The sequence below is a fragment of the Trichechus manatus genome, unplaced genomic scaffold, assembly GCF_000243295.1.
Source record: "Trichechus manatus latirostris isolate Lorelei unplaced genomic scaffold, TriManLat1.0 scaffold00157, whole genome shotgun sequence".
NCBI lineage: Eukaryota > Metazoa > Chordata > Mammalia > Sirenia > Trichechidae > Trichechus > Trichechus manatus.
The window spans coordinates 1,514,462-1,525,842 of NW_004444093.1; the positions used below are offsets into that span (position 1 = coordinate 1,514,462).

The window sequence follows — 11,381 nt, forward strand, 5'->3', positions numbered from 1 at the left end:
TCAACTTCTTTACGAGTCTCGCTATGCACACATGGTCACCAGCCCCCTCTCTACTGGGTGGGCATAGGGCTTCACTGCTGAGCAGATGACAGCCTGGAGTGGGGGCCCAGGCTTCCCCAACACAGCTGCAGGTAGTGAGTACATCACAGGGAGGGTTTAGTACAAACCTGTGTTACAGTGTTAGGTGTTCGGTGGAGGCTGACCATCCTAGGTGAATCTTCTCTTCTCCCCGTTTCCAACCTTTTGGGCAATTTTCTGCTGTTTTTAATCTATTTCTGTGTTTTGTCTCTGCCTGGGATCAGAGATTCACCCAGAAGCTGATCTCAGCAAACCCTGGCCTCTTTCCCTCTCTTTTCAGACCCCCCTTGGTGCCTCCAGCTGATCACCATCAGTCCTTGGTCTCTGAACCACAGGCAGGGGATGGAGGCGTGGCTCAACCTTGTCCTTCTCTTTCAGGTGCATGCTGGGTCCTAAGATTTGTTCTGTGCTATTCTTCCCCCATCTGGGCTCTTCTTGGTCCCTCTTGGTCTAGGAGGGTCACTTGGGGTTGTGGTCACAGCGGGAAGAGGGATCAAGGGACCACTGAGAGCTTGACTAACTGTGAGACTAGAGGGACAAGGAATGCTCAGGGCTGAGGCTGGGAACTACAGGTCAAAGAATCAGGCTGGGTTCCCTAAACTGTGAGCCTCAGTGTACAGGGCCCAGGGACGTGGCAGGAGATGGAGGGTCTCATGAATATTGTGGGGTTGCCCTACACAGAGCCATGAGCCTCCTGGGATGTAGGGAGTCAGGCAGGAGAGTGGACAGAGGAGAAGGCTCTGGACCCCAGGACCAGGGAAGAGTCATCAGGGATGCTATGTGAGGTGAATGGAGAACATGGGTCTCTGCAGAGGACATTCACTCCGACACATGAGTCTCTGAGTGTATAAACAGCAGATTCCATGGCATGAAACCACAAAGATGACCAAGTGGACAGAGTGGACCCCCAAAACTGACTCTGCAGAATAAGGGATGCCCCGGGCAGATAGACTTACTCAGATCAGCACACCCTTTACCTTATAAAGCACCTTCAGGATAGACAGATTTACTGAAAACAGACCCTTCAGGGCACACAGCCCAGAGTACCCTGAGAATTTGCATGAGGTCAGAAATGTTCCCAGAATGGACCCTGCAGGAGAGTCAGAGAGCTCACATCACTTGCTCAGGGACAGACACCAAGACAGACCCTGTCAGGATGTCAGGAGGAGGCAATGCAGGGGTCAGAGTCAGACTTCAGGGGGAAAAGGGGGAGATGGATTTCAGGAAAATGATGGGCAAGTGTCCAGGCTTAGGGCTCCGGGTGAGATGGGAGTTGTTTGAGCAACACCCCAGACCCACCTCCCCCCGGATGTGCTCCCTCAGGCTCACAGTGGACCTAGTTCTTTGACCCTGCTCTGCACCTGGGTCTGGAGAGCCCCTAACCCATTCACATACTGAGTCAGCGTCCCCCACTGTGGACTCCAGACATCTGACCTTCTGCCTATCCCCCACCCCTGCAGGTCAAACCAAGGCCTTGCCCTCGGTCACTCTGTTCCCACCATCCTCTGAGGAGCTCCAGTCCAACAAGGCCACACTGATGTGTCTCATAAATGACTTCTACCTGGGCACCATGATAGGGATCAGAGGGAAGATGGCACACTCAACAAAAAAATCCCTAGCACAGATGGCTTCAATGGAGAATTCTACCAAACATTCAGATAAGAGCTTATATCAGTACTACTCACACTATTTCAGAACACAGAAAAGGAGGGATACTTCTGAATTTTTTCTATGAAGCCAGAATAACCCTGATACCAAAACTAGGCAAAAACACCACAAAAAAATTACAGACCAATATCTTTCATCAATATAGATGCAAAAATTCTCAGCAAAATTCTAGGCAATAGAATTCAGCATCATATCAAAAATACAATGCAACACGACCAAGTGGGATACCAGGTATGCAAGAATGGTTCAATATTAGAAAATCAATCAATGTAATCCATCACATAAAAAAAAAGAATCACATGATCATCTCTATCTATGCAGAAAAGACATTCAACAAAGTCCAATAAACATTCCTGATAAAAACTCTCAATAAAAGAGGTATAGAGGGAAATTCCTCAACATAATAGAAGGCATCTCTACAAAACCAAAAGCCAATATCATTCTCAATGGAGAGAGGCTGTAAACATTTTCCTTGAGAACAGGAACAAAATAAGGATGCCCTTTGTTGCCACTCCTATTTAACATTGTGCTGGAAGTCCTAGCTACAGCAATAAGGCAAGAAAAAGAAATAAAGGACATCTATATCGGTACGGAAGAATTAAAACTGTCCCTATTTGCAGATGGTATGACAATATACACAGAAAACCCAAAAGATTCCACAAGAAAACCACCGGAACTAATAGAAAGTTTCAGCAGAGTAGCAGGATACAAGATAAACATACAAAAATCAGTTGGATTTCTCCACACTAATGAAGAGAACTACAAAAAGGAAATCAGGAAAACAATATTATTTATAATAGCCCCTTAAAAAAAAATACTTAGGACTAAATCTAACCAGGGGTGTAAAAGACCTATACAAAAAAACTACAAAACACTACTACAGAAACTGAAAGATTTACATAAATGGAAAAACATACCATGCTCATGGATTGGTGGACTCAACATTGTGAAAATGTCCATTCTACCCTAAGCTATCTACAAATACAGACAAAAATTATCTTCGGTGAAGGGAAGGACAGCACATAGTACAGGGGAAGTCAGAACAACTGAACTAAACCAAAGCTAAGAAGTTTCCTGAATACAATCAAACACTTCAAGGGACAGAGTAGTGGGGGCGGGGGTCTGGGGACCATGCTTTCAGGGAACATCTAGGTCAATTGGCATAACAAAGTTTATTAAGAAAATGTTCTGCATCCTATTTTGGTGAGTGGCATCTGGGGTCTAAAAGCTAGCAAGCGGCCATCTAAGATGCATCACTTGGTCCCAACCGCCTGGAGTAAAGGGGAATGGAGAACACCATAGACACAGGAAAGTATTAGCCTAAGAGACAGAAAGGACCACATCAACCAGAGACTTTATCAGCTTGAGACCAGAAGAACTAGATGGTGCCCGGCTACCACCAATGACCACCCTGACAGGGAACACAAGAGAGTCCCGGATGGAGCAGGAGAAAGGTGGGGTGCAAAACTCAAATTCTAGTAAAAAGACCAGACTTAATGGTCTGACTGAGACTGGCAGAACCCCAGAAGACATGGCCACCAGACTCTCTGTCAGTCCAGCACTAAAACAACTTCCAAGGCCAACTCTTCAGACAGGGATTGGACTGGACTGTGGGGCATAAAATGATACTCATGAAGAGTGTGCTTCTTAGCTCAAGTAGATAAATGAGATTAAATGGGCAGCTTCTGTCTGGAGGTGAGATAAGAAGGCAGAGGGGGTTAGGAGCTGGTTGAATGGACATGGGAAATCAGGGGTAGAAAGGAAGAATGTGCTGTCACAGTATAGGGAGGGCAATGAGAGTCACATAACAACATATGCGTAAATTTTTGTATTAAAGAGTAACTTGAAATGTAAACTTTCACTTAAACTACAACAATAAACGAAAAAAAGAAAAAAAAAAAAGCTATCTACAAATACAGTGCGATCCCAATCCAAATACCAACAGCATTCTTTAAAGAGATGGAAAAACTAATCATTAACTTTATATGGAAAGGAAAGAGCCCCGGATAAGTAAAGCACTATTGAAGAAGAAGAATAATGTAGGAGGACTCGCACTACCTGACACATTGACCAACGGAACAGAATTGAGAACCTATGGTCACCTGATCTTCGACAAAGGCCCAAAGTCCATCAAATGGGGAAAAGACAGTCTTTTTAACAAATGATGATGGCAAAACTGGATGTCCACCTGCAAAAAAATGAAAAAAGACCTATACCTCACACCATATACAAAAACTAATTCAAAATGGATCAAAGACCTAAATATAAAACCAAAAACTATAAAGACCATAGAAGAAAAAATAGGGTCAATGCTTGAGGCCATAAGACACGGCATTAACAGGATACAAACCATAACTAACAATACACAAACAAGAGAAGATAAGCTAGATAACTGGGATCTTCTAAAAATTAAACACTTATGCTCATCAAAAGACTTCACCAAAAGAGTTAAAAGAGAACCTACAAACCTGGAAAAACATTTTGACTATGACAAATCTGACAAAGCTCTATTCTCTAAAATCTACATGAAATTCCAACACCTCTACAACAAAAAGACTAATAATCCAATTAAAAACTGGGCAAAGAATATGAAAAGATATTTCACCAATTAAGACATTCAAGCGGCTAACAGATACATGAAGAAATGCTCAAGATCACTAGCCGTTGTTGTTGTTGTTACGTGTCATCAAGTTAGTCCTGACTCATAGCAACCCTACGTACCACAGAACGAAACGCTGCCCAGTCCTGTGCCATGCTCACAATCATTGTTATGCTTGAGCCCATTGTTGCAGCCACTGTGTCAAGCCATCTCGTTGAGGGTCTTCCTCTTTTTCTCTGACCCTCTACTTTACCAAGAATGATGTCCTTCTCCAGGGACTGATCCCTTCTGACAACATGTCCAAAGTATGTAAGACGTAGTCTCGCCATCCTTGCTTCTAAGGAGCATTCTGGTTGTACTTCTTCCAAGACAGATTTGTTCGTTCTTTTGGCAGTCCGTGGTATATTCAATATTCTTGGTCAACACCACAGTTCAAAGGTGTCAATTCTTCTTCAGTCTTCCTTATTCATTGTCCAGCTTTCACATGCATATGATGGGCCTGAAAATACCATAGTTTAGGTCAAGCACACCTTAATCTTCAAGGTGATATCTTCACTTTTCAACACTTTAAAGAGGTCTTTTGCAGCAGACTTGCCCAATGCAATGCATCTTTTGATTTCTTGACTGCTGCTTCCATGGGTATTGATTGTGGATCCAAGTAAAATGAAATCCTTGATAACTTCAATCTTTTCTCCATTTATCATGATGTTGCTTATTGGTCCAGTTGTGAGGATTTTTGTTTTCTTTATGTTGAGGTGTAATCTGAAGGCTGCGGTCTTTGATTTTTATCAGTAAGTGCTTCAAGTCCTCTTCACTTTTAGCAAGCAAGGTTGTGTCATCTGCATAATGCATGCTGTTAATGAGTCTCCCTCCGATCCTGATGCTCCATTTTTCTTCATATAGTCCAGCTTGTCAGACTATTTGCTCAGCATACAGATTGAATATGTATGGTGAAAGGATACAACCCTGACACACACCTTTCCTGACTGTAAACCACACAGTACCCTCTTGTTCTGTCCAAACAACTGCCCTTTGATTTATGTACAGGTTCCTCATGAGCACAATTAAGTGTTCCGGAATTCCCATTCTTCTTAATGTTATCCATAATTTGTTATGATCCACACAGTAGAATGCCTTTGCATAGTCAATAAAACACAAGTAAATATCTTTCTAGTATTCTCTGCTTTCAGACAAGATCCATCTGACATCAGCAATGATATCCTTGGTTCCACATCCTCTTCTGAATCCGGCCTGAATTTTGGCAGTTCCCTGTTGATATACTGCTGCAGCCACTTTTGAATGATCTTCAGCAAAATTTTACTTGCATATGATATTGATATTGTTCGATAATTTCTGCATTTGGTTGGATCACCTTTCTTGGGAATAGGCATAAATATAGATCTCTTTCAGTCGGTTGGCCAGGTATCTGTCTTCCAAATTTCTTGGGAAAACGATATAGCACTTCCTTAAAAAGCTACAAACAGTAATACCATATGATCCAGCAATTCCACTCCTGGAAATAAATGCTGAAGAAATAGTAGCCGTCACACAAACAGATATATGCACACTCATCTTCATTGCAGCATTATTCACAATAGCAAAAAGATGGAAATAACCTAAATGCCCATCAAAAGATGAATGGATAAATAACCTATGGTACATACACACAATGGAATACTACACAACGATAAAGAACAATGATGAATCTGCAAAGCATCTCATAACATGGATGAATCTGGAGGGGGTATTATGCTGAGTAAAGTAAGTCAACCACAAAAGGGCAAGTATTATATGAGATCATTACTATAAAAGCTCATGAAAAGTTTTAGAGAAAAAAAAAAAGAATCTTTGATGGTTACAAGGGACGGAAGGAGTGGGAGGGAAAAACACTAAATTCTATTTTACTTATCAAGAGATAAGTAGTAAGTTTTGTGAAGGGTAAGACAGTACACAGTACTGGGAAAACCAGCACAACTCGTACAAGCCAAGGTCATGGAAGCTCCATAGACACATCCAAGCTCTCTGAGGGACCAAATTACTGGGCTGAGGGCTGTGGGGATGATGGTCTCAGAGAACATCCAACTGAATTGGCATAACTGAGTTTATAAACAAAATGTTCTACATACTACTTTGGTGAGTAGTGTGTGGGGTCTTAAAAGCTTGTGAGCGGCCACCCCATTTAGAGCAAGAGATAATGAAGAACACCAAAGACACAAAGGAAAGGTTAGTCCGAAGAACTGATGGACCACAACTACCACAGCCTCCACCAGACTGAATTCAGCAAAACTAGACAATGCCCAGCTACCACCACCGACTGCTCTGACAGGGATCACAACAGAGGATCTCGGACAGAGCTAGAGAAAAATGTAGAACAAAATTCTAACTCCAAAAAAAAAAAAAAAAAACACACTTACTGACAGAGACCTGACAGAGACTGGAGAAACCCTGAGAGTATGGCCCCTGGACACCCTTATAGCTCAGTAATGAAATCACTCCTGGGATTCACTCTTCAGCCAAAGATTAGACAGGCCCATAAAACCAAATGAGACTAAAAGGGCACACCAGCCCAGGGGCAAGGATGAGAAGACAGGAGGGGACAGGAAAGCTGGTAATGGGGAACCCAGGGTCAAAAAGGGCATAGTGTTGACATGTCATGGGTTGGCAACCAATGTCACAAAACAATATGTGTATTGTTTAATGAGAAACTTGTTTGCTCTGTAAACTTTCATCTAAAGTACAATTAAAAAATTAGAATTTAATTTTTTGTGGTCCATCAGTCCTTTGGACTAATCTTCAATTCAATTTCAATTTAAAAAAAAGAATTCTATATCTGGAAAAACTATCCTTCACAAATGAGGAGAAATTAAGATATATCCAGATAAGCAAAAGCTAACAGAATTCATCTTTACTAGGCCTGCCCTACAAGAAATGCTAAAAACCAAACCCAAACCCATTTCCATCAAGTCCATTCCGACTCACAGCAACTTTATAGGACAGAGTAGAACTGCCCCATAGGGCTTCCAAGGAGTGGCTGGTGAATTTAAACTGCTGACCTTTTGGTTAGCAGCTAAGCCATTAACGACTGTGCCACCAGAAATGGTAAAGGGAGTCCTTAAGATTCAAACAAAATGATACTAGATGGTGACTAAAAGACATATGAAGAAATAAAAATCTCTGGTTAAGGTAACTGTTGTTGTTGTTAGGTGCCATTGAGTAGATTCTGACCCTATGTACAACAGAAGGAAACACTGCCCAGTCCTGCACAATTGTCACAATCGTTGCTATTATCTGAACCGATTGTTGTTGCCTCTATGTCAATCCATCTCACTGAGGATCTTCCTCTTTGTTGCTTACTCCCTACTTTACCAAGCATGATGTCTTTCTCCAGGAACTGGTCCCTCCTGATAACATGTCCAGAGTAAGTGAGAAAAAGTCTCACCATCTTCACTTCTAAGGAGCATTCTGGCTGTACTTCTTCCAAGACAGATTTATTTCCCAGAAGACAGGAGGAGGGAATGGGGAGTGATTATTTAATGGGTATGTTTAAAGTTTTGAAACTAGACAGAGTGGTGGTTGCACAACATTTTGAAGACTCTAAATGCCACTGTATTATATACTTTAAAATGGTTAATAGTATGATTATGGTTAATTTTTTGTTAATAAAAAAAAGACACCCTGAGAGTACAGATCCAGTGACCACCAGCCCTGTGCAGACTGAGGATGAGCTTGTTATGATGGCCAGGTCATGATGCAAGAAGGCAGTGAGCCAGTGAGTGCACAAATCTTATCAACCCCAGCCTGGTAATCATGATCCCCTGCCTTGGGGTCCTGGTCAAGCTGTCCTCTAAGAGACCAGAATCTGAAATCAGGACATTTGAGCACCATTCTTGGACTTGCCACCACTTTTTTCAGGATGATTTAGGTTCTCTGGGCCTCAACTTTATCTGGTGTGAAGTGGGAAGACTTAACTGAACTTAAGAAACTACTTTTTCCAAATTAAATGACAAAAAAGTCACAGCGGGGGCCTCAATCAAGGAGTCCCCATGCGTGAATAAGCAGATTTCCAGCTTCATCAAAATGGCAGACTAGATTAGCATAGAAAATTCCCAACAACGAACACCGAGAGAGAATGATAAAATAAAAATAGTAGTAGTAGTGATCATGATAATGATTAAGGTGATTAATTGTAAAGCTGAGCTTTATGTGGAAGCCACTGAGTGTCAGAGATAATAAACATACCTGCTGTGGACATAGCATCTTTATAAGGGTGGGGTTAGTGTCAGTCTTGGTTCCTAAATACGTAGGAAGTGCAGGTCTATTAAGGATATGTAACAAATGTTCTCTGGACATTGATGTCTTTGAAGAAGAAATACAATTTTTCATGCGTTCTCCTTTCTCCTAAAAAAAGAAAACAAAACCAGACCATGGGAGAGTATTTAACCACGGAGATATGGTTACAGAAACTGCACCTGCCCCTGCCCCCTGCACACCGCATATCCGACCTCTCCATGTGTGGCTGGGTAGTGCAGGGTGGACACTGGTCAGCACAGAGGGAGGGCTGGACTCCCTGGTCCAGATCCTCTCAGGTGAAAAGTGCTGTGGACTCACCAAGAGGATGGAGCTCCTGCTCTGAGTTCTCCTCCACCAGCAGGGGGCAGCAAATGTGCAGCCAGGAGATCCAGGGAGAAGCTGTTGCACCCAGGTGGAGCCTAAGTGGGAAACCAGCCCTGAGGTGAAGACAACAGATATTCAAGTTCTGTCCTCAGACTGGAAGGTCAGGACACTTCATCCTATCCCTTCAGGCTAGGGAACATGTTCTAAGAGTCAGACCCACCCAGGCAAGAGCCTCGGGACCCTGAGTGAAAGTTCAGGCAAAAAGAGCCTTTACCTGGGAAATGTATATGGAAGAAGCCTGGTTCAGGTGTGACCTGGGAAGCTCCTCCAGGGCTGAGGTTCACTCTGGAGAACACCCCCAGGTTGCGGTGCTCTATGGTGGGCACAAAGAGAGGAAGGAACTCACAGGGCCTGTGTCCTTCCCCTGGGAAAGCTGCATGAGCCTCTCTCCCATCTCAGGGCGGCATCCCCTCACTGTCCAGCAGTGGTCCAGGGAGCTGACCTCTACCCCAGGCATTTCCAGAGACCCCTGACCCCTCCTCCCATTTGTCTCTCCTTCCCACCTCCAGGCCGACTCTGCCCTCAGATAACCCCGCAGGACCCTTGGGGCTGCAGCTTTATGCTTAGGTTCAGGCTCAGGTGGGTGAAATGTAGATCTTGGAGGGCCCTCATTCCTGAATAAGATCATCCAGGCACCCTCAGGAGACTTCTCTGCCTGAGTGACGTGGTGTCTCCCTGCTCAGTTTCACAGCCCTCATCCCTGGGCTGTCCTCGGTTCAGGGACAGAGTTGCCCTCACTTCAGGGTGCACTGATGGTCCAGCCCCCAGAGCCCAGAGCTGTACAAAGACTGTGACCCAGGCACCCCCAGGAGAACACAAGATGCTCAGAATTGGGGTGTCATTCAGGGTGGTTGTTGCAGCTTTTCAGAGGATCACATAAAACATGGATTTTAAAAAAGGAGAAAGAATGAAAGTTCGGTCAATGCCAACTGACAGCCCATTGGGGAGGGGCATCATAGAAGGAATGCTAACACCACATGTGAAATGAGGCTACAAGATGTGATGAATCTGTAAGAGCAGGTTGTTGATTAAACAGGCAAACTATCATATCTGAAACTATTCACAAATTCCTAATGACATAAAAACATGTCCTAATAAAATGCCGAGTAGGGGGACACAGCAAACATTGGGAGACCCAGAAAGGAGATGGAGGAGGAAAAGGAAGGTAATGGAGCCACAGGACCACCTCCTGCTGCATCAGATGCTATCGGTTGTCTCTCAGTGGGGCCCAGCTTAGCCCCATGACCAGGATCCAGGAGGCCGCCAGCCCCTCTGAGCCAGGCCAGGATAAAGGGGCTTGGGACAGCAGTCATGTGGCCAAACTCCAGGAAGGTGACTCTGATTACAGACCTTGAAGCCAGGGCTGATTTTTCCAACTGACAGCAACTCAAAGAAAACTGCTGGAAACTTCAACCCTTCGTCTCTGGCCTGCCCTTCACAGCTGGTTTTAGGGCCCCTCAATTTGTATCCCCAGAGAAGGGAAAATTTCCATAAAGACCAAACAATCTCTGCCCTAAAGGCCTCAGAAGGGAATAAGAGGGTCGTGGGGACCCAGCTGAGCTGCGGACTCAGGAAGCAGCGCTCAGGTGCCTTCACAATGGCCTGGACCCCTCTCCTGCTCCCCCTCCTCACCCTCTGCAGGGTACAGCTTCCCAAGCACTGCCCTTGGGCGCACCCCGACAGAACCCTGAGCTGGACCTGCCCTGAACCCTGAGCTCAGCCCGGTCATGGCCTCAGGGGGGACCTCCTGGAAATGAGTGTCATGGCCTCAGACCCTCCTCTCTTCTCTTCCAGGCTCCGTGGCCTCCTATGAGCTGATTCAACCACTCTCAGTGTCAGTGGCCCTGGGACAGACAGCCAGCATCACCTGCTCTGGAGATAACATTGGGGGTAAATATACTCACTGGTACCAGCAGAAGCCAGGCCAGGCCCCTGTGCTGATCATCTATCAAAATACCAACTGGCCTTCAGGGATCCCTGATCGGTTCTCCGGCTCCAACTCGGGGAACATAGCCACCCTGACCATCAGCAGAGCCCAGGCCGAGGATGAGGCCGACTATTACTGTGAGGTGTGCGACAGTGGTGCTGCTCACAGTGATACAGGCAGATGAGGAAGTGAGGTAGAAACCTGCCCACCAGCCTGGCTTACCCTCCCCATCCCCAAGGTCACACACAGCAAGACAGGGTCTTGCATATGCAGAAGGTGATGCTCCTGTCCACTCCTGGTCACCACATGCTTTCTGATCTTACTCTGATTTGTGAGGAAAGGACATAGCATCCTCATCAATAGCTGCACACTGTGGACATGCTTCCGTGTTGACCTCTGCAAAGACATCTCATCTGGAACAGAAATGGCAAATGG

General features: G+C 44.8%; 1 gene segment (V, D, J or C); it reads left to right on the top strand.

The window, feature by feature from the left end:
• Window positions 1-10,260: 10,260 nt before the first annotated feature.
• LOC101347030 (immunoglobulin lambda variable 3-9-like) lies at window positions 10,261-11,130 on the top strand. The segment is given in 2 exon segments: window positions 10,261-10,351; window positions 10,814-11,130. Coding segments are annotated over 2 exon segments (408 nt in total).
• Window positions 11,131-11,381: the final 251 nt, after the last annotated feature.